General features: G+C 41.9%; 1 protein-coding gene across 1 annotated transcript in view; it reads right to left on the reverse strand.

Annotated features, from left to right (window-relative positions):
• The window catches only part of rasa3 (RAS p21 protein activator 3), a 38630-nt gene extending 17342 nt beyond the window's left edge, over window positions 1-21288 (reverse strand). The window contains exons 1-5 of the mRNA XM_034570529.1: window positions 21009-21288; window positions 9025-9142; window positions 6542-6645; window positions 5541-5635; window positions 2100-2176 (exon numbers count right to left, since the gene is read on the reverse strand). Coding sequence (XP_034426420.1) covers window positions 2100-2176; window positions 5541-5635; window positions 6542-6645; window positions 9025-9142; window positions 21009-21063 — 449 coding nt within the window. The 5' untranslated portion in view covers window positions 21064-21288. The remainder of the gene's footprint in view (window positions 1-2099; window positions 2177-5540; window positions 5636-6541; window positions 6646-9024; window positions 9143-21008) is intronic.
• Window positions 21289-24995: the final 3707 nt, after the last annotated feature.

Here is a 24995-nt window from a genome sequence, read left to right on the forward strand (position 1 = left end):
GGCGCTGCATGATTCTTAGTTGCCTCGAGTGATATCACTTGGGTCAGCAACAGTGCAAGTTTGAAAATTAACCAAATCTGAAGATGTGGCTTTAAAAAATAATTTATATATATTTATATCCAACCCATACACTGCATATAAAGATGGCCCGCGCGTCTCCGCTTCCTCCAACTATCTAGACATGACGCCAAAATTTCATGGACATGAACGCCACCATCTTGCGTATTTGGAGCCAGAGTTTGCACGCTAGCGATCAGGGATCCGGGGATGGAGCCGCAGTAGTGAAGTCCCACTGATACACACGCTCGACCAACAACGAGTTAGTCTCAGCAGTCAATCATGATGTTTCACACCGTTTTTTTTGCATCAAATAACTAATTAAAATCAAGACTCTATGTAAAGATGGACGACATGACAGCTCCCCAAAAGTGAAGCCAAATCATCAGGATCACCCCCTGGTGGCTGGATGCAATAAAGGTCATAAATCCTGCCTCCTCCATGTTAGTGGATGGGACATGGACCAAACTAAAAAGTAAAAGTACACATCAAATAAATGTTTCCCCGACTAACAGTTGAGACGGACATGTGACATGCGATTGATTTGGGCACAGATTTAATCTGGCGTTGTATGAGATATAGAACACACTGCAAATGACCTTAACCTTGACATGAAACAGTTGTTAACTCAAAACTTGCATAAAAAGAAGTGTGTTTTGTGCGATTTCTTGCAGTCGATCAGTTTGATGTGCGGAGCTGAGTGTGCACAGTTTGTCCTATACACACACACACACACACACACACACACACACACACACACACACACACACACACACACACACACACACACACACACAGGTCTTTTCATAGAGATGTGACTAAATGACCTTCTGCTCAACACTCTAAGCTCCTTACCCACAGTGTGCTGTGAGCAGAGCCCCGCTGGCTCATCATCAGACTTTACAAGTTACAGAAGAAGAGCTGGAGAGCAAACAAGCACACACACCTACACGCTGAGTTATCCATCCAGAGGCATATCATTGATCCCCTGCAAACACAAACACGTGCGTGTGCTATCACATTTTACACACACACACACAACAACACACTCACACACACGTAAGGGCAGATTTACAAATTCATGACTTCCACTTCCAGAATGTGTACATTTACACAGTGATCTGCAGTTGGCAGCAGTAAGGTGTCAAAGGTAAAGAAGTAGACTACGTGCAGCAAAACAAGGATGCAGATTGTGCAATTAAAGAAAACTGCTCTGAAAATGTTGGAGTAAGAAACACAGGAAACACACGGGGGATTTGTTTTCTTAGTGAGTAAAGTGATGAGATCCCAAAAGACGATGGTATCACCGAAATCAGTCTGTTAATCTATCATGGTTCCGTCATCCTGTATTTCAACACAAGATCATGTACGACTGTATTGTGGTTTTGGTGTGAGCTTCATATTGCGACACCCCTGGTGCTCACAGTGCGTTCTGGCAGGAAACTTTCAATAAACTGAATTTTTTGTTTGCTTACAACTCAACCCTTCAGACTTTCCCGACTTTCGACATCGGGTGAAGTTAACCTTTTTGTTCATTATTATATTCTTTGTTTTTACACTGTTAATGTTACACTGTTATCATTATAAAACTGTATTTCAAAGTTTAAGTGTGCATTTTTTATTGTTACTTTTTTTTTACCAGCAGGGTGTGGGAAATAAATTTGTCTTTGTCACAATTGTGTGTGTGTGTGTGTGTGTGTGTGTGTGTGTGTGTGTGTGTGTGTGTGTGTGTGTGTGTGTGGGCAGCACTGTGATTTGCTGTGTAATACATAATGTGCAGTGACGAGTGGTGCATCACCATGACACACAGGAAGAGATTCGTCCTGCTGGGTGTCCTGTTTGGTTTGCTAATCCCCTTACGACATGATGTCATCAGGGTTAGGGATGAATGGATGAGTGGATGAATGAATGGATGGATGGATGGATGAATGAACGAATGGATGGGTGAGTGTGTGTGTGTGTGTGTGTGTGTGTGTGTGTGTGTGTGTGTGTGTGTGTGTGTGTGTGTGTGTGTGTGTGTGTGTGTGTGTGTGTTGCCTCACCGTGTGGCTAGTTTATGGCTGATGACTCCGCTGTCTGTGATGACTTCACTCAGACGTAGCTCCAGGTGCACTTTTCCCTGCACAACACACACACACACACACACACACACACACACACACACACACACACACACACACACACACACACACACACACACACACACACACACACACACACACACACACACACACACACACACAAATAGACACTTTTTTATTCATCACATATTTTTCCAATGAGATAACACACAGTTCAAAGTTCTGTTTGTTAACGATTAATTATGAACACTTCACACGGCCAAGTGCCCAGTGACCGGGAGGACATTCACTATCCAGTGAGAACCACTCACTAACACCAGTGTGTATGTGCATTAGAGTCGAGTCTGACAACATCGTGCAACCTAATCCAATCGAAGATGTCACCTTTTCAAACTTTCTCCAGTCTTGGTGACGATCATGGAAAATAACCAAATGGGTTTCAACTCCATGACTTTGAAGGGATTCAATAGACGGTATTAAGTTCATGTTGTCACAATAAGCATGAGATTGCTTGAGTTATGTGTGGTCACAGTTAGAATGTCCCTCGAGGTGATTCTCAGATATCATGTTCACAAAACCGAAAAACGTGTCTTGTGACGTCACAGTGACTTTGGCCTTTGACCTGATTCTAATCAGTTCATCCTTGAGTCAGAATTTGAGTCAGAAAGTGTTACAAAAATATGGATATATACGGACACACAAGGAAAACCTGAACGCATCTACCTATCTATTTATCCATCCATCTATCCATCCATCCTACTACCAACCTTTCCATCCACCCGTCCATCTATCATCTATTCATCAATCTATCCATCCATCCATCTATTTAGCTATCATTCTACCCATCTACCTACAATAACTATATAAAAAAACTATCTTATATCCTGTATATATTGCATAAGGTCGGATATAGTTGAAACTGTTTTCCAAATGTTGATCCATAGTCTGTATTTTGAGCCTAAAAACAAACAGATAAACATTAAACCTTAAACATAAACATAATTTCAAAAAAATACACACACACACATAAAAGAAATGGTGGCATCCCTCCACCACCAGAGACACTGTATCCGTGAGCCTGAGCGTCATGCCGAAGTTATTCCCCCTCTGAAGTGATTGGATTAATGACATAATGACAGTGTAGCGGTGCAGCTGTCGAGAAAAGCTCCATTAATTAACAGCATCAGTATGCAAACTCACAGGCGTAGCTCTTTCTGGGCCCGTTCGAGCAGAGGGAACAAACACAAGCACTTATACATGTGCGCACAGGTCAAACAATGCGTCCTCTATTGAAAAGAGAAGAGAGACACTCTATCTTCCTACTTCATTTGATCCTTCTCCCTCGCTTTTCTCTCTTCTCTGTCACTGTCTCACACATCCTTCCTCTCCCCAGCTCCTCGGATGAATGTGTCTCTGTTTCAGATCCCTGCTCCAGGGCTACACACACCCATCTGTCTGCAGATGTTACTGTTCACTGTTTACTGTGTCGCTCACTCTGTGTGTGTGTGTGTGTGTGTGTGTGTGTGTGTGTGTGTGTGTGTGTGTGTGTGTGTGTGTGTGTGTGTGTGTGTGGGGCACCATTTGCTGGGTGTGTGCGTTCCTCTCCGTGTGTGCATGTGTGTGGGTGAGTGAGACCGCTGAATAGTGAATAGTGTAAAATATTTTATGTATTGAATAAGCATGTAGGACAGAACAGCGCTCCATAGCTGATTACTGGAATATTTCAAAAAAATATTATAAATGAATCACTGAGATCAATAATGTCAACATTAATACAGTTCTGCCTGTAGCTAAGAATACAGATTTAGATTACTCAGATTGTCTTTAGGGTATTTTATATAACTTGGGTCAAATGTTAATAAGAATGGACTGCTATATTCACTTAGTTTATTCGAGGGCTGAGCAAACCCGATGGAAGGCGCTACATGCACGGCAGAGACAGTCACTTCTTGCACCGTCACAAACAGCAGATGACAGAGAACTTGACCATTTTGCTGAGCGATGAACACACGTACACGCTGGACAAGGAAATGAACTTCCCAGCATTTGAGAGGTCTCAGTTAACAGTGTGACAGGTTTGCAGCTCTGACCACAGGTGTGTGCAGCCAAGGAAAACAGTCACACGAAAGTTGAAGTGCAAATGGTGCGCACTCTATTTTAACCATGAAGATGCACAGTGCAAGGATGTGTTCAAGGCCACTTTTACTAATTTAAAAGTGAAAAAAAAGTATCTGCACTTTGACTCATAATTAATAATGGAATGTGCAATAAACCAATCACAGTGCCATCTCCGGTCCCCTTTAAAAGCCAGGTGCTCTTACACCTCGGTGGAGAGATGGCTTCTCTGCAGAGGAAACAAACCTGCCCAGATGCAGAGGAAGACCATCAGTGCCACTGACCTCAGACCAGGTTTTTATTGGTCAATCCATCCATTATATCAGGATCAGCATGCCCATGTGAGCTCAAATGCTGCACAAGTGCAGGAAAATGACAACTGCATCCAAAACTAACAAAGATACTAGACAGGGCCCTAAGTGGCTAAGTCCAAACCGTAAACAATATAGTCCAAGACCACGAGTACATGCAAAGCTGTGTCTACATACTTTTGGCTAGAGCTAGAGCAAGAGTTTGTACAATATAAAATAGTTGCACGCTAGAAAATCAACAGGAAGACAACACCTGCGTCAATGTGAAACTGGAAAAGACGCCCGGTCACGTCATGTGTAAGATCGGAACCTGAAACTGAACTGAACAATCTACATCTGACATCTGATCTAACATTTCAGTCAGGACTGTCTCCCAGCAGGAGAATAAGGTACAATTTGCTTTAGTCTGTGTTTACCTCCATGAACATATTTCTGTAACACTCCCTGTTATCGTTACTTTCCACAGTAAATTAAAAGCACAACCTTCGACTCAAACACAGACTTCACCTTCTATCACAAGCAACTGTCATTAATTAATGACAAGTGCGAATGTAGAAACTATAGTGATCTTTATGAAATTGTGAGCTCACTCTTTGATCGGCTGGTGACAAACTGAGCTGTGATGGGGGTGACGTTGTTTTTTTTACCGTATACCCAGAAGCAGCCAGGTGACTTTGACCCTGCAGCTCAGGTGTTTTAGGTGCACACATGCTTTGTTTGTTAGGGGTCTGCACCACTGCAAACATTAACCTGCAGACACACTATCACACATATACATTTGTGCATATACTGCATGCAGGGGAAGTGTGAACATCTGGGCGTCGTTCAAAATATTCTGATACCAGTCAATTTACAATACCTGAATTTGATTTCCAATACTTAAAACAGCCTTTTATTTTTCAGATCACGAGAGAATGCGTTGTGCGCGTAATTGTGCGTGTGTGTGTGTGCGTGTGCACGTTCTCTCTGTACTGACCTGCACCTCTGAGTCAGCGCTGACAGGTTGTAGCTGGAACCAGGTGTCTTTGCCGTGATATTTCTGCAGGTCCTCTTTCTTCACTGCAACCTTGCCTATGCACAGGACAGAGATAAATGAGATGAAGACACAGACGTGCTTTTACGTTAAAAAAGCCAGAAAGGTTCAAACGCCAGCAACAACAAACACCCACACACGCTCACATGCCTGCTCACTTACTGTTAATCCATATTCCGCTCGCTTGCATGTTTGCACCTGGTGCAGAAACACTCCCAAAGTCACTGTCAGTGAACTGGAAACGACCCTGTCATGTCTACTCTGAAACTGAGTTACACCCACGCACACACACACAGGACCGGCGATTGTGTTGAAGATACAAATCACACCCAAGAAAGATTTTTGCAGTTTGTGGTCACTAATCAGATCAACAAACGCACACACACACACACACACCATATGAAACTACCACACCCTGTAATACCAACAAAAACATCCGTCCACACTCAAACAGACACATAACTTATTTCCACTTTGTGAAATATGGTGATTGGTTTTCTTGTCACCTGTTTAATACAAAGCTACAGCAGCCAGCAGAGCAGCTTAGTATTAAGATTTTATTAATTGAAATGATATGTTGAAGCTGAAATTTTAAATCAGACATTTTAGTGTTTGTTACATGTTGCTTTAACCTTGATTTTCTATAGTTTGGTTGAATTAAAACAGTCTGAGGTTCACCTACATGTTACACGTTACAGAATTTATACACACAAACAAGAACGCTGCTGTTTTATAACACAATTGCAAGACTACTGCTGTTTATCAAAAAATTGTAAAAAGCCACCCAATGTGGTTTAGTTGCTGTGGAATCATGGTGAAGCGTGTTGAGGCTTTTTTTCCTCTTTCCAAACACTCAACATGAATAAAGCTAATCTAATTTTATCTTCCAAGCTGCGTTAGAGCCTCGGTGTGAAAAACAACAGACGGAGCAGCTGTTTACTCACCGATGCTGGAGTCCCTCCTGAACACGTCCCTGTCGAAGATGTAGAAGGAGAGGTGTCTGAAGCTTCGTGGGATCTCACAGTAGAAATCCTCCCCGTAGAACGGACTGAAGGGGAAGAGGAGACACAAGTCAACTGAGATTAGATTTGATCTGTCGTCTGATAGAACATGTTTTTACCACAAATTCAGTTTTACAACTAAAAGAAGAAAAGGAAACACCCCCACATGCTTATTCAAAGGCCTTTCTTGAGGTTACTCTTGAAAACAGGTCTTTGACCAAAATGTTGTATTAAACGTGCTTCATCAAGAAACTGTAGGCAGCTTGCAGGTGTTTCCTCTTCATCTTGTTTGGTTGTGTCTGCTCCGCCTACTTTTGCATGTCACACTCAAAGGCTTTTTAATGAAGTGCCACATATTTAGTAGCTGAAAGAAGTCAAGTAGCATCTTGAAGCGAAGAAAGAAATGTGGGAGGGACAAAAATCCCCAATAGAAATTAAGCTGCTAATTATATGAAAAGACGGATGTCTCAAATAAAAACAACATCCTCTCAAGTCACATGTGTGTAATATGTTTTGATCGCAGCAGCATGCAGATCGGAAAAGTCCGGCCAATGTTATTTACACAAACCCGAATCACAAATGTATGGAAGCACATTCCACTTTTTAAAAAAAGAGACCATATCACATAATTTTGAATTCAGTATCTGAATATTAAGATTTACTACCTCATAATTACATTTGAAGTTTTCATAACAGCGAAAAAAACTATTATAACTCATTTTCAAATCCGAAAAAATAACGTGGTTATTTTTTTCTCTAAAAATTACAGTGTTCCAGTAATCTTAATTACTTATTTCTTTAATAATTACAGTGTTGTTGGACCTTAACAGTCTTTTGTGAAACACAGTTTTAGATTGAGGTTGTTCCGCATCCCTTACGATTCTTAATGAGCAAAGGGATGTGACATCATTTAATGATTGAAACATATTTTAATGCTTTAATTAATGCTGTGTTTTTGCTCAACAAGTAATTAGATGTGACCTGTTATTAAAAAAGCCGGTCTATCAACACAGTTGTGTGGAGCAGTACACAGTGTGATGATTACATGTGAATAATAATCAGTTGTGTGATTGCCCTCTTGTTCCTGTGCTCGTCTCTCACTGTTTGTTTGGTTAATCTGTAAACTGTTTCTGCCACTGGAACATTTGTCAGTGCTGTTTGTCCTGGTTATTGAAACATTCAGGTTTAATTTCACCGTCACGCAAACATCACAGGCAGAAACCTTCCACTTGGACAGAACCTAAAATAGAGACCACATGTGTCCCCATCTTGCCATGAGTCATGTGGACTCTGCTACAACAATAAGCCTGTTTGTGTCCAGTGGCTGGAAGGTCCGTCCATGCAGCGCTACCTAAACGACGACCATAGAAATCACAGCAATGAGAATCTCGTGAGCCGAGGCCTCGGGGCCGCCGCCAGCAATTACTGACTTCTTCAGTTACTCAGTGGACATGAAGACAGACAGAGCCCCGACTGCATTCGTAAACAATACCACAAATACAGGGCGCTTTGAAATCAATCTAATTCAGTTTTGTGCTGTAATGAGCTCTTCATTAACCCGGACGAAAAATTGAAAGCTCGAGGCTGGAAGAGAGTCACAATCTGTTCAGACGAACACGATCTACAAGTAATGCAGCGAAAAAATACTGGATCTGCGTATCCTGACTTCATTTCTGAATAGTGGCAGGAAGTGGAGACGTGTCCTCCATCTTTATATACAGTCTATGGACTGAGGCTAGCTGATTGCTAACTTCAGTAGAATAAAATAATTAATAGAAACAAGAGGTAACTGAGTTGAATGAGTGAATCAGCTCTCGACGAGTAGAGGAATGAAACTTGGCAGTTGTCTTCTAGACAAGTAAGTAAATGCAAACTATAAAAATGTACGATAATGACAGCCCCCAAAAGTGACACCAAATCATCTTGATGTCCCCTGGTGGTCAGCTTCAGTATAGGTCAGAAACCCTGCCTCCTCCATGTTGATAGATGTCACATGGACCAAACCCAAAATGAAAGTACAATTAATTTTTTCACAAAAATGGTTTCCGTCATTTTAAGTGGTTGATGTATCAAGTGTTTATTTTTTCAGTAAGTTTGGTTCTAATCAGTTATTTGACGCCATCAAATCGTGGCGAGACCTCGTGATTGACAGCTGAGGCTGACTCGTGTTTGGCCGAGCGAGTGTATGCAGTCTACGATTCTGTAGCTGCTCAGTTGTGTCTTTACTTATCTATTTAGTTTATCACAGAAAAGCCTCTCTGAGCCTCTCAGGGAAATATAATTTGAATGTTTACTTCTTTTATATTTAGATTTTTGCGCCATATCAGCCCTGAGTCTTGATTTGACTTTCACTATTGCCCATGTCTGTATCTACCCAGTGAAAGGATGAGGAAGAAAGCAAATGGGTGGAGGGGCCCCCAGCATACCAGAGTGACTTCTCCACAATCTTGGTCCTGAAGACCTCCTCTTGGTCCAGGTTGACGGTGCAGTAGCAGTCCCTCATCCTGTTGGGCCCCGGGTAAGGAGGGAGGTTTTTTGCTTCTCCTACAAAAAGAAACAGGAGGAGAGGGAGCAGGAAGGAGAGAGAGAGAGCAGATATTATTTAGGGACGCTGTTGTAAGCAATAACAATGTTTATTCATGCACGCTGCTATAAATGATGAATTATTTAAGAACACTGAAAGTAGGCAGATTCAAAAAGGAAAAAAAAGGTTATGCAAGTTTACACCTGTTTTAGCTTTGGGTGTATCCGGGTACTTTTTTCACTGGACACACAAATATCCACTCATGCTCTCGGAAACACACATGAATAACAACATAACAAGTGTGTGTATATGTGTGTGTGTCTGTGTGTGCGTTGTCAGATCTGTGAATGAAAGAATCTGCGTGGGACATTTCCTGAATCCTGCTGAAGCTCAATCTGTTCATCACATGTGTGTGACAGATAGCACTCCCTTTCACAAGAATGTGGTCCAACCACCCACCGAGACACACAAACACACCAGGTCACACACAAACACACACACACATGCACATGACACCACACAGGCGGTGCTCCAATCCCACAGGAGCAATATATTCTCCATTATGAAGCCGTGGAGCCATGTTAGTCATTGCCATGTCCCTGACTGTGTTTCTCCTCACCCTGGGGACCCTCAGGACTTTGTGGTCTATAGTTACACGTGTGTTAACCCAATATTGTGTCACTTTTTTGTTCCAATAACACTCCATTATCTGCACAGGAATCGGATGCTGCCATTCAGACAACAAGCTGAGCTGTGGTAAATCTTGTACTGTTATTTTTGGCTTTTAATGAGTAACTTCTTCACAATGAAAGCATGAGACAGTGGGTGGGTGCTGCTACTTGCCAAAAGAAACTTTCTGTGGCCTTCCCCCACATTTTTGGTTTCAAGCTCAGGAAATTGAAATTAATATTCTACTTTTTTCGAATCCTTCTTGCATTGTTTCAGTTTAATGATTTTCAGGAGGAGGTTAAGTGTCTGGTGGGTCATGAAAATGAGTAAGGGTCTGATAAAAAAAAGAACATCATTAAAAAACTTTAAAAAAATTTATAACTCCTTATATTTAATTTGGAACACAAGATTGTAAAGGCTTAATATGATTTACATAATATGATTATGTTGCTAGGAAACACTGTATTTTATTGAAAATGTAAAATACATTACTTCAAGCCATGAAAGAGGTGCTCTCTAGTAGCCATAATGCATTAGACATATGAATTGTTTTACATTAAGGGACGACACTGTGACTGCTTCTCTGGAGGCTGATCCACACACATTGTGGATACTTACAAACTTACTTAGAAAAATTCACAACACAACATTCCCTCGCAAAAGAGTTGGAAAACATGGTGCACACACTATTACTTTGATTTGTTTTTACACACTCTGTGTTTACGTGTGAGAGCAGAGCAATGATGTAAGTCTTATCTACGTCTTTATCCCTTCACTTCACTCTGTTACTTGATCTTCGTCCTGTTTCCTCTTTTCTCTCTCGTATACTCCCCAACATTTATTTTATCTCCTGTAATCCTCCTCGTTCACCTCACACACTCCTGAATTCCCTCCAAACTCTTATTCATTACATGTGTGGTGTGTGGTGACTGGAACGCACCATCATCCAGGTAACCAAAATATCATGGGATTAGTGTGTGTGTGTGTGTGTGTGTGGTAAATGACTCAACTTGTAATGTAATATAAATTAATTTATGCCATGGATTTTGTTAGGCACTTTGTTACCTTCTTTAGATAAGTGCTATACAAATAAAGCGATTATTATTATTATTATAACCATTTAAATACCAAGTGTTTTAACTATGTTTTCTTCTTTTTAAGTTATCGTATCTATTTTCTTTACTGTTAATCACGGTGTTGGGTTCTCTGTGCAAGATCTACACGAAAGTGTGAGAAGTTTACATCATCTTCTGTTACTCAGCACACGTCTGCCAAAGTTGTCGTCTTCTGTGTTAAAAACATGACGCAACAGAAAACAACACACTGAAGTTAACAAGTCGCCAGTTGTACAGTTTGGAGGAATCCAGCAGAAACTTGACTACGCATACACAGTTCTCCACGTGTTCATAAACTTTAAATAAAACCAGGTGACTCCTGTAACTGGTGCGAGTCAGCAAAGAAAAACCGAAGATATTCTGTTTACAATAACATGACAAAGAAAAACAACAAATGTGCTCATTCGTGAACCTAATAAAAAAACTATAATTTGATACAGATGAAATCCCGTCAGTAAACTGCACTCATCAGGTTGTCGTCTGTAAGAAACCGCATCTGTCCCAACAGCATCAAGCATTGTATCAGTCTAAAATGCTTGATAACGGTTTGAAAATAGTCATTGGTAATTTATAGAAAATATGTCATCTGTACATTATCCGGCCAAAAGATAGAAAAAACAACCAGGGACTCAAGGAGCATCAGCCCAGTCACTACACAGAGGGGTGACATCTCGCAGCTTCCTGTTTAGGGGAGAAGGAAGTGCTAGAGAGTCGTCTTATATTTCTGGACGAGTTGATAAGAAGCAGGGACTGGAGAGTTTGTCAGTTTAAGGGAAGTATGACAATAGTGGGGTTTTTTTTGTATAGAAGCTTTTGTTTTTGTGTATTGTCTGATGGAGACGTGAGTTTCCAGTAACCTGCCATTGAACACTTTATTCTCTGTCTCCTGCTTATCCTTCTCTGGTACTTTCTTTTCATCCTGTTCCATGAGCTGCTCTTTTCTCTTTTGCTCTCTGTCTGAAGCTCATCTTGCAAAGTCACCGTCCTTTTTTACTTTTTTTTTCAAAATTAGCTTTAACCTAAATTTCCCTTCACTCTATTTCTGGTTGCTTCCCTTCTTTCATCTTTCCCTCTTTTACTTTCTCCAGAGGGGTGTGTTTTCCCCTCCTTCAAGATTCAAAACAAGCAGAAAATAAAAAACAACAACAACAACAACAACAACAACAACAGCAACGACAGCAGTTTTCTCTTTTCATCAAGCATCACTGCAGCTGCCCTTGGAGAATATCTTGCCCTAGTATCTGAGCAAAACAACACAGTGCAAAGACACTGTGGGCACGTGTGTGAGCGCTGTGTAGTGTGCATGAGAAAGCTGTGAGCACTGATGATGACAGGAGGATCACCCCAGAGAGGCAGAGAGTGAAAAATAACAGATCAACACGTTAAAAAACTTGACTCCTCGTCTCAATCCTGATCGTGAGTTGAGAAAGGGAGGCGAGAAATGAGGAAGCACAAGTGTTTGAAAACACTGTTATGGACACGGTGAACGTGGAGCTTTGTTCCTCCTCCCCCTCCTCCTCCTCCGTTACTCAGCTCCGGCTCTGCTCGACTCGTAATCGTCCCTGACATGAACACATTTGAGGAGATGCGGCGTGAAAGAGAGAGAGAGAGAGAGAGAGAGAGAGAGAGAGAGAGAGAGAGAGAGGGAGGGGGAGAGAGAGAGAGAGAGAGAGAGAGAGAGAGAGAGAGAGAGGAGAGAGAGAGAGAGAGAGAGAGAGAGAGAGAGAGAGAGAGAGAGACGTCAGCCAGATAGAAAACTGGAGAGCGGTTAGCTTTGGAGAAAGTACAACAGGAAATGAGATGAGGAGAATGGAATTTCGACTGGATCCAAGATGTAGCTTAAAAGCAGCGAACAACCCAGTTACCCCTGACAATGTGTGTCAGTGTGTTGTGTGTGTGTGTGTGTGTGTGTGTGTGTGTGTGTGTGTGTGTGTGTATGTGTGTGTGTGTGTGTGTGTGTGTGTGTGTGTGTGTGTGTGTGTGTGTGTGTGTGCTTGTAATGCAGAGAGAGACACTGTGAGAAAGGAAAAGGAGTGAAATTTGTACAATATAATCCCACTGTTAATTCTCATCTACAGAGTCAAAACAAGAACTGCTTCTCTGAAAATCACGAAACATAATAACATTACACACGCGCACGCACGCACACGCACACACACACACACACACATCTACTCTGTGGCTGTTCACAGTTGTGTTTTCCGAATCGCTGTTGTGTTTTGACCCCCAGGGTCGCCGCATGCCTCTTTCCTAACTTTCCAGAGATGTAAATCCAGTCTGTTTCTCAGTGTTATGGCATCTGACGCATTCATCTCTTTTTCAAATGGGACTTTCTGGATTCTACATGTCCACACTAACTAACTACACTGCTGTTAAATGCAGAGAATCTCTGTTAATGCTCACATTGGCCGCCTGGCGATTTTTTTCTGCTTGTGCGCCCAATGAGCAACTTTTCATTGTCATCATAGACTGTTAATAAAGATGGACGATGCGTCCCCCACTTCCTCCTACAATCGAGCCAGATTCTGCCCAGTAGTGATCGGGGGAATGGAGCCCTGGAATCAAGGTCCCGACAATACATGTGCTCGACCAATCATGAGTCAGTATTTGCTGTCAATCATCGTTTCTGTTTTTATGGCTTCAAATAACTAATTAAAACCAAACTTGATAACATAACTTCTCCCTAAAAATGAAGCCAAAGCGTATTGATTGCCACCTGTTGGCTGGCTGCGGTATAGGTCATAAACCCTGTGTCCTCCATGTTAGTTGATGGGACATAGAAAGGACTAAAAAGTGAAGATGGTTTCTGTCATTTTAGGTTGTTGTTTTCACACTTATTCAAGTGCTCATTGTTCCTGTGACTTTGGTTTTAATTGTTTAATGAATGATTGACAGCTGAGACTGACTCATTACCATCGTTACCATGGCTCCATTCGCTGATCGCAAGATGGCAGCGTTCTTATCCGGTATATTTTAGCTTTATTCAAGGAAGCTCTGTTTGATGTGACATAAACATTTACAAAAATCACTGAATCTGTTTGTTTCCTGGTTCACTAAAGTTTCATTTATGTGAGACATTCAAGAGCACGAAACAATTTTATAGCTACGACATAACAGCATCATTAAGAAACATGTCTCTGAATTTGAATCAAGCCTGACGTATTTAACCTTTGGGATCTTGCCGACAATTTTCTAATAATGTTCTCAGCACTACTTAAAAAGTTGGAGAATACTATGCGTCAAACAGAAAACAGATGAAACGAAACACATCAGGAATTAATAATCCGCACATTTCCTGTCGGCGTCAGTGTCAATACTTGTGATTTGTCTGGTTTAGCAGCTGATTTGATTTATTAGTTGGTCACAGTCAGCATGTATACCCTGCTGGCTGTACCAAGGAGGAGTAATAAACCAACCCTGAAACCAGCTGAGCTGCTGAGGTTTCCACACGACCACAACAGTTGCTGGAGCAGCATGAGAGTTAAAAGCTGAAGGCGATAAACTGGTGTTCGGTTACTGATCAAACTCCCTCTCTGCCCGGTGAAGTCCGGAGCTAATGTTCACACAGATTCGTTAGTCTCAATGGAAAACTTGAGTAAAAGTAAAATACACAAACAGGCAAACGGGGAACACGCAGTGAAGTTACACTGCACGGACACAATCAGCTTTGTGATCTGAAACCTGGTATGTTCACTCAAAGATGAGGGAAGTTAGAAGTACAAGGAGAGGCTGAGCAGACGAGGTTGCTTCCTCAGGTCTGAACGTCCTGATCAGGACACGGTTTAACCTCAACAACCCCCCCCATTCTTTTACGTAATTCTCAAAACATTCTGTTTTCCTTTTTGACTTCCAGACATAAGCGCTTAAAGATGTAGAGTAAGGTCAACTCTCCCCTTATTCTCTGCTCTGTACAGCCTCACTCACAAACAGGCCTGGCACACACAATGGTGACACGATATGATATCTTTTGCAATCACAGGAAAGAAAGCGCAAGCCGAGTCCGTGTAATGTGGCAAGCTGACATTGCTCATGTAGCCAGAGGTGAGTAACACGCTTGCAAAACCTGATTTAAATCAGTATGAGTGGAGCCATTTCCCACAGAAATGAAGTTCTGAACGACTTTCTGTTGCAGTTAATTCCCCTTTTTTAACTGCTTCTCATGCTTCTTGACACTTGAATTCCTCTCTCCACTGCGCAGCCAGGTGTATGTTTTCACTCTTGTGTCATTGCCAGCAGGTAGAGGTCGTTCCGGCAAGGGATCGAGTCGGCGTCTCCCACGGGGCACCTGAAGGACATCCTGAAGGAGCGGCACTCCGCAGCCCTTTATTTACCACTGCTGACCCTGCATGCTGGGCCTGTGGTGATACCTCCCCATGTTTCCTGGTACTGTGTTCTCTCCCACAGTGCTGAGTGCAGGAAGAGCTGCTGAACGCAACCCGGATTATTCCACCGGCCTAAATCTGCATGAAGCGAAACGCGCTCTGCGTCAACACACATGTTTACAGCAAACTGCTTCCCAGAGAGCCGGCCTTCGAGGACAAAATGGAGAATATACACAATACTTCCCCCACAGACAACTAATTACCAACATAACGTAATCATTATATTACAGCCTCATATGCAGCTTGTTATTACTCTCGACTAAATGCAATCTGAAGCCTAAATAAGAGCGGGAGACCTCCACACACACACAGATGAAGCGTTCAGCACCCCACCCCCCCTCTCCTCGTCACGCCATGTCTCCTATTCAGTCTGGACAGGAGGAAGTTTGGGAACCTCTGTTGGCCAGCTGTCAAGGGAAGGAGGGGGGGGCGGAGGGCGCTGTCACTACAAACTGACTTTTCCCTCCCAGGCTACTCGCCGTGGCCTGAGTCATCCAGCCGGAGCTGCCTGAATTCAGCCGCCCACTCCCGTTTCCTGGACCCCCAGCTCTTCACCTCCTCCACACGATATGCAATCTAATGTTTCTTTCCCTGTGGACCACTCAGCCATTGAACGCTATTCCCACTACGTCCAAAAATTACACTTTTTCTTTTGTTGCAGCTATGGCGTGGTGTCACGCCAACACAGGCATCAGCGGAGAGGATCAAGTAGCTTAGGAGGAGAAGTGAGGCCAGACGGTGCCATGTGTAGTGGAGATATTCTCTCAGGCCAATCCAATAACTTATCCTGGGACAAATCATCTGGTGAGAGGCACCGACTGAACTCTGGAAGGTTCTCAACTATTCACCCGGAAACAGCCAATTACACAGAGACCAGGCTGCTATAGCTAATAAACCAACAATAAGAGATTTTTTTTATTTCATTGTTCCACAGACACATATTATGTCATATAGATTATAAAATACACTTCACCATTAACCCCTGAAAGTTTCCTATGTTTCCATAAGTATCTTTAAAGCTGCTGTAATATGATATTTCTATATTAACAAAGAGTAAAAATGAATATGTGTAATGTGGAACAGGTTAATATGACAAACTCAAGAATACTGTAATTACCACCAAGCTCCGCAGCTCCCTCTCATCTCTAAGAAGCTTTAAGCTAAACTGTTTTTGTTTCTGTTTCTGTTTTGGCCCACAGCTTCACTGTTTTGGTTCATGCAAACCGCTCTAATTAGCATCACAGCAGCTATTTCCAGGGAAGATACACATTTACCCATCAGGTATATTTGGAAAAACTAGGTTCTCGATTAAAATTTGTAATTAAATGTGCCCTGTGGCATTTTCTTGTGTAGCTCCCAGGTGTAACAGGCATCTCGAATGTATTTCATTTCTCATCTTAAATTGCATGTGTTGAAATATCCCCGTGAGATTTTCTTTTTCATCGCCTTTAATGGAGCATTTTTCTATAGTCAGGGCACTAGATCAGCAGAATAGTGTGAAATACAAACTAATGTGACAATTGTATATGCACGTACATGTGTGTCGTCATATATGTGTGAGATGTTAACAAAACAATGGCCCACTAGTAAAAACATTGCTCCACAGTGCTGCTGGTGGTGAAGAACTCTGCAGAGTAGCTTCAAGTTTGAACTGCACTGAATGACCTCGTGAACACTGATATACTGACAGTGGAATATAAGATATTTAAGTCATTTATTTGTATGCATCTCTTCGAAGGAGTGAGGATCAAACCGTGTCTCTCGCAGTGACAGAGACGTCCGGTGCACATATGTTGTTGTTAATTAGGGCAAGGTCCCGACTCCAGCTGTGCCACCGTCTCTCAGAGCGCTGACAGACGAAGCGCAGCCTGCTCCCGTGTGAGAGACACCACCTCTGCCCCCCGCTCTGAGTCTCACTACATCTGCTTTGTATTAGCGTGTTGCCATGCAGGAAAAAACACAATTCTTTTGTAGCCTATTCCAGCCAATCAGGAAGTGAATTGGGGGTAGTTTCCTGTTTCCTGTGTTCCCCCAGACAGGTCGGTTTCCAAAATCTCGTGTTCCTCCAGGAAACTGAGAGGAGTCATCACCTGGCGAAGCATAACAATAATAACCTCCACCCCCCCTCTCTCTCGCTGTCTCTCTCTGCTACAAATATGTGGCAGATTTTCAGCTCTGAGTCATCAGCCAACCGCAGCCTCATGCCAAAGGACAAGGCTCTGATGAAAACAATGTGATGCAAGGGTTACAGAGACATTACTGGGAGCAGAGCGCCATGGGAATCAGACTGACAGCAAGTACGACTGCTGCTAGGTAACCACACAGTGTGAACCAGACTGTCGTCACCCTGTGACAGTACAGAGGAGCCAGGACTGAGTCTGGACTTGGAAGTGACAACAGCATGAATGTTTTTAATCAACGTCAGTCAACTGTAAATAACAGATAATAATAACATACTGGGAGTGTTTAAACTATTTTCCTTGGTAATATGAAGTCATTTCGCCAGTGGAGGAATGCAGCTAAGTACATTTACTCATGCATTGTACTAACGTAGAAATTTCAGGTACTTGTGATTTACTTGATTAGTACTTTTACCTGACTACTTTTCAGAGGTTCCACTATGCTTATTTAACAGCTGTAAATTAGCTATGACGGCTGAATAACAGTTACTTTATGAATTTATCTGTTTGACTTTTACCTCAATTAATTCATGATGTTTTGTGGTTAAGTCCACGGTCACGGCATCGAGTGTCATAATGTCCAAACTCAAATATATTCATTCACATTAATATAAAACAAAGCCAATCAATCAGTCTTATTGATTCAGCCCATTCACAAATCACAGTTTGTTTGGACACAGCGAACAGTAGCCACCAGGCAACAACTGATCACCCTGCAACATCTACACCCTCAGACCCTTTACTACCAACCACGAAACCTAAAAACTATAATTCAGTAACAGATGATTTGTTGGCATTTCTGCTTGAGAAAAAACTTGAAGCTATGAGTAACATATAGAAAACCCTTGTTATGAACAAACCTCGTGGGCATCGAATGAACTGTGCTTTGGAACACAATTTAGAATTGGTTTTATAAAGCATAATATTACTATATCTTAAAATATAAGTTTACATGAATGAACTAATCAATTCATATTGCTTGATACATTTAATTGTATATGATGCCTCAGCGTTAGCTCGTCGCCAGTCGTTTGCCTATAGCTTTCACTGAAGCTCAGTAATGCTAGCAATCCTAAATTTAATTATTGACATGATATAGTTTCCATCAGATGTCTCATTCTGCTGAATTGATATACTAATGTTTCAGTATAATAGAATATTTAGCAGTGAGGCAAACCGTCTATTACACTGTTTGTTATAGGCAACCAAGAAAGTCACTTTTTTCCAAGTTACAATAAAATATGTTCACAATAGGAACAAACTGCTATTAAAGCATGTAAATTCCTTCACATTCTTACATATAGTACATTTGAGCAATTATTCAATTATGAAAATAGTTCTTTAGGCAATCCACTCACTGATTCACAAACTACAACATTAAAATGCTACATATAGATGAATACATTAGAACTAAATCATAAATATAGGGGTAATTCAGGGTCCATGTTTCAGAATGGAATGTTTGGACTACTGACCATTTTGATCATGACACTTCTGGATGACTTCTAATCAGGTATTGTACTTTGACTTCATAAAAGAATCTGATTACTTCCTCTACCACTGTTTTGTAAGCGGTTTGTTTATTAGGAAATAAGTGGGAGAAAGGACAAGGTCTTCCAGTCATTCAGTTTCTAGTTTCAGGAACTCAATGGCGCTGAATGACTGAACATCCATTCACAAAGTGCAGCAAACTAATGAGGCCTTTGTGATCTGACTATTACAACTTTCCCTGGAGTTACATGTCTGAGCATATTATCTCAATGGGGCCGGACTATCTGATTAATTCCACTCAGGCTGGTTCTTTCTTACAGCTGTTTGCCAGGGAGTGCGCAGCCGAATTTAACAGCAGGTAAGGAGCTTAAGAATACGGCCTAACTTTGTTATATCAGCTCAGTAGAGAAAAAAAAACTGGCCACCAGGGTATTTCTTTCTGATGCTGGCTGGCATCACCACACAGTCCCACAGCTTGTGTGTCTGTTTGTTGTACGTCTGTTTGTTGTCATTTTTTTTCCCTCGGCTCATCCCTTCTGTCGCATGTTTGGAGTCAAAGCAAACCAGAAAGCACAGCCAGGATGAAATGGGTGCCAGATGTCAGAGAAAGAGTCACAAACGTCCCACAGTGACCCGAGATAACAATTACAACCCACACAGAGGAAGTGACAGTTTGCTTTGAATATTCAGATAGATTCTAAAAAAAATTCTAAAAGTCAGGTCAGATCGCATCTCAAAATTATTCCTCGAACAGAATAGTATAATCCCATAATCCACATATTAATGACAATAGTCATTAGCTGTAACCATAACTTTAATACTGTACATGCTATGTCTATGTAACCGAAGACTGAGCTTACAGTGACCTTTTTATGTCATGTTATATGATTATTATCATTACCCCTTCTGCAGGGAGGAACAGATATTCAGTAACATAGAAATAATACCAACACTATATACAATACAACTGCAATATTATTCTATTTTTTTCATGTGCAATATAACCACTCATGTGCAATATTACTATTAATGTGAAACATGTAATATAACCATTTTTTCATCAAATAATTGAATTATCATGTGCAATAGTCCATAGCCACAGTTTTACTGTCTCATGTAACTCACTTATTTTATTCTCTATTGTTATTGGTTCTTCATTACTCTTTAAATACTTCATATTTTTATTTAATTTATATCATACTTTCCAGACTTTACACTTAATACTGTTTTATTCACTGTATTTTATTATATATTGCGACACGATAATCTTGGGGCAAGCTGGCACAAGAAGGAATCAAAGAAAGATTAATAAAGTCTTATCCTGTCTTATATTATTTTAGGATTAGAAATATCTATAACAATGTGTGGGATACATGTGATGATGTTAGTATTAGTATTAATGTGCCGTTTCCACTAGGCTTTTACATCAGGGAGCTTGATTTCTTGTGGTTTCTGAAAAAGACACCTCTCCCCTTGAGCCAACATACTCATGGCTCCATTCACAAGATATGCATGCAGCACATGCCTGCTACAAACCAGGGGTACCCACTGGAGACCAGCTACACATCTAAATATAGAAATCTAGGCTAACAATCAATAGCAAGACAGTCGAGCATGAAGCAGTTAGGGGGGGGGGGGGGTGGGGGGGTTGAGAGAGAGGAGAGGGTGCAATAGCATGAATGGGTGTCTGCAGCTGAGGCGGAGTGAAGCCCTGTGTGATCTGCAGATTAGAGGAAAACATCGCATCTGGATATTTGCAGCTGTGGAGCCCTTTATGTTAGAGATCAGCCAGTCTGCCCCAGTCTCCATATGTAAACCCGTCTAGCGCGCATGATGTGGATCCAAGAGCCAGCTGCCAGATCCCCAGTGTTTCCCACAGGACTGTAAAACCTCCCTCCCTCACATTTCCAGTTTTACAGGAGGCGAGCGTGTGATTTGAATTACAACAACACATCTGAGTCCCCTCGCTGCCTGGGCCCGTTAATATGGAGCCATCCATTCAGCCTCTAACACTGGGGGGGGCAGGGATTTTTTTTTCTTTCCTCTTACCTATTTTTATTTTAACGCTCTGGAAAACCCGGAGACCTTCCTCTTCCACCGCCATGCTGTGGCCGTGGCTCGCTCCCTTTCGGCGGCTATACGAACGCGGTGCTCCACGGTGCTCGGTTCCGGCCTCTCCAGCGCTCGGTTATTCCAGGGGTTCTGCACATCTATGCGCTCCGGACAGCGATCGCACTCCGGCCCGACCTCCGCCGCTGCTGGCTGGGTGAGTACAAGCGGGACCTCGGCGTCTGTGCAGCGGCAGCAGAGGCAGCGGGGGGGGGGGGGCTCCACACAACACCGCCCACACGTTGTATGGAGGGTGATCAGCGGCGCACAACCAGGGAGAAAGTGGTGTCATTGAGGAATGCGAACTGTAGACAAGAGTCCCGCCCACTCTCCCAACGGGACACAAGCTGGATGAGGCAATTTTTTTGTTTTGGGGATTAAAGGTCCAGTGTGTAAGATTTAGGTGAAAGGGATCTACTGGCAGAAATTGAATATAAAATAACCCTAGTGTGTTTCAACTAAATTGTAGAAATTGTGGATTTCTTTACCCTAGAATGGGCCTTTTATATTAAAATGCTTTATAGTTACATCGGGAGCGGGTCCTCTCTGCGGAGGCCGCCATGTTTTTTTACAGTAGTCCAAACTGGACAAACTAAACATCTGAAGGCTACCACAGGTTCTCTTTCATGTTTGGAAGGGGAGGGTGAGGTGGCTTTCTGTAAAAAACGTTTTCTTTCTTCAAAATAAACATATAACAAGAGGCCACTAATGCACCAGTTTAGTTGGATTGTACTCTGGCAATTAAGAAGTCCATTGTCCAGGCAAGAAGGCAAACATACATGTGTTCCTCCTGCAGCTTCTCTTCTTGCCCTGGTAAAAAAAAAAAAAGTCCCTTCCTGGTGCCTTTTAAGGAGTACACCGCCGTAGGGAAATGAGACGGTCTGGTCTTATTTTTGCATCACCAGCTTGTCCCACCATTACAGCCGTTGCCTGGCAACAAAGCTGTGGATGATAAAGTTCTTCAGTTTATTAAAAATGTTGATGTTCTTTTTATATCTGTGTACCGTTGGCTGTTCGGTTGAGTACTTACATTTAAAAAATAAATTCTCCTGACATTTTAACCTCGCTTTTTGCCATTTCCTCTAAAAACAGTTTGTCACTGAAGCGCAATGAATCATGGGATATGTTAAGCCAAGTACTACCTCAGCTCCAAACAGTACCAAAATCACACAGCTTGTCTTCTTGCTCATGCCTGGCATTAATCACCCCTCATACATAGGCTGCTATGCTACTGGATTTACTAAGCATTAATCACCCCTCATACATGTGTCTACAAAGTTCCTGCCCCTCTTTAATCTCCTCATGAATTGGTTGGCTAAATTCTGAATTGACAAGAACTGGCCCATAATGTTGAATGATTAAAATATATTTATGAATACAAGCATTGGCTGGCACCATCCTCTTGTGCTTCTGAATTTATTTGTACCCCCACCTTCTCTGAGAACTGATAAAACATCATCTGTGGCTGTGAGTGTGAGCGTTCTCCCCCTATATGGGCCCCACATGCTGCAGTGGGGGCCCCACTCCACTGGATCGCCCCTGATTGTTTCCTGTCTTTGATGCTGTAGACCGCAAATGCAAAAAGCAACAAAACAGCTTGATACTGTTATTTATATCTGTGGAGCAAATGATTAACTATTGCTATTCCTACCATCTGAGGTTTACAGACTGTGAAATGCAGCGAATTTGTTACTAATTTACAAATTCTGTTAATACTAAGTTTGTTAGTAAGATGATTTAATTGGTCATGTGTCAATCTGTGCCTAGATTTCCTTCATGAACACACGAAGCAATACAGTTTCAACCACTAACTGAGCTTGGGAGAGATACTGTATATCATGGTAATGTGTATTTCTTAATTTCCCTCAGGATTAGAAACCAAGTTTGTGTCTCTCAGAGATCCGCAGAAATGTTCTTTAAGGCAGCCACCTAACAAGACAGCAATAGCCAAGCAAGAATATGTGGTCCCCTTTTTCCTACAGACACTGATCCTGGGCCAAATTTACCAGATGGATGAATGGACGAGGTGCACGGTGGGAGGGATGTCTGGACAGGCTTTGAGATCCATTCAGGTGAAAGGTGCAGGGTCATCATCTGCCCACGCTTGAGCCTTTTGGGCCACACCTCTGAGATCACCATGACCACATTCCTCAAAATAACCCAACTCTGGTCTGGAACACTGCACAAACCCGGCTGGCCAGGCCCAACCCAGCCGAGAAGAGGGACTTAGAGAACAGCCGGGACAACTGTCTCTACCAGGAACGAGCTGCAGTGCTTCTGCTGCTGGCCAAGGTGTTGGGATTAGCTGTGACTCCTTTAGAACAGCTCTAAATCTAATTAGGCGACGTGTCTCATCACTCCTGTTGCTCTGTCAGACTTTTGAGAAGAGAAATCACACAGAGCAGCAACTCTGCCGTGAAATTAAGCTAACTGAGGACAGTAGTGACGAGTAAAGTATGTTTACTCAACTACAGACAGAAAATACATTTTAGAAAGTTGCGTGTTTCTATTTCATACTGCTATTGATGCTAGTACAGTGCATTTAAGAGCTAAATATTCTAATTTGGCAGCTTCAGTTTGTGTATTCTGGTCGTCTGTGGTACTATACTGAAGTGCAGTACTTTACCATACAACAGTTTTGAGATACTTATTCTTGAGTTCAGTCCAGTTTTCCATAAACTTTTTGGACTTTTGACCACTTACAAAAAGCAGTGTCCAGTGGAGGCCTATGGTCGCAGGTTTCAGATGTCTATGAGTTGTAAGCTGTTCCACATAAGAATCATTTCCCATCATTATTAAGGTCTACAGAAGTCAAATGATCCAATATTTCACAAACATCAGTAAAGACTAAAGAAAAGTAAGAAAACACGAACACAGGTTTGTGCAGCCAAACTTTGTCAGATCCTTGACCAGCTACAGCAGTAAAATTTGTTATGATGCATTATCAAAGATAAGCTACCCGACAATCCTAAGTCCAAATATATTATATAGAGTTATGTAAAATAGGCCATTCTGTCAAGTGAGCAATTTAACCTCTGGTACTAAGTATATAAGTATATTTTAATGAATTGATTAACTTATATTTGACTTTGACCCAAGAACTTTTTCCACTGACTGTGCATATTGTGCCTGTGTATGCATATCAGTGACGAAGTTTGTGTGCATTTGACTATCTCTAAGCTATTTTCCTAGATAAGAACAGTGGCATTAACCATGCTGCATGAATAACCTCTCCAGGTGCGTTGCGATGAAAAACCTGATGCTAGCATGTGAGGGCACCGGTGATGATGTCGGTTCTTCATGTCGGCCACATCCTGTCAGCAGAATGTTTGTGCAGCTTGTAGAAAGAAGGGAGAGGCCTTTTAGCTGGAACTTGATTTCTAGATGATTTAGTACAACAGGTAAATCGAGAGCTCTCCTGTTTGCTTTGCATTTAAGATCCCCATAATATAGGACTACTATGAAACAGTCAAGGGATGCTCATATCATGACATACCACTGATATCTGCAGGAAAATACCGTTAGTTTTTTTTCAACTGTATGCACAACATCACATATAAAGCGTTAAAGATTTTGCTAAAGTGACTACGCCCTGTGGTAAACACTAAACCTCAAGCTTGTGTATGTGTGTATATGGTGAGTGTATTTTGTCATAAGCTTCCTTTGGGGACACATTGCAGACAAAACTCCAGTGGACAGCTTACCCTATTGGGGACAAAAACATTGGACAAAAGCCAATTTGTGGGTCAGTAGTTAAGGTTAGGATTAGGTTCAGGTTAGTTTATGGGTTAGGGGTTAGTGGTTATTATGGTCATGGTTAAGGCAATGTCCCCAAAAGTGGTCTATGACTGTGTGTGTGTCTAACCCTAACCCAAAACAGGAACAGTGAAACCTCTCGTATTTTGTAGGTCTCATTTACTGACAGCA

Source organism: Hippoglossus hippoglossus, chromosome 3 (genome assembly GCF_009819705.1).
Source record: "Hippoglossus hippoglossus isolate fHipHip1 chromosome 3, fHipHip1.pri, whole genome shotgun sequence".
NCBI classification, from domain to species: Eukaryota; Metazoa; Chordata; class Actinopteri; order Pleuronectiformes; family Pleuronectidae; genus Hippoglossus; species Hippoglossus hippoglossus.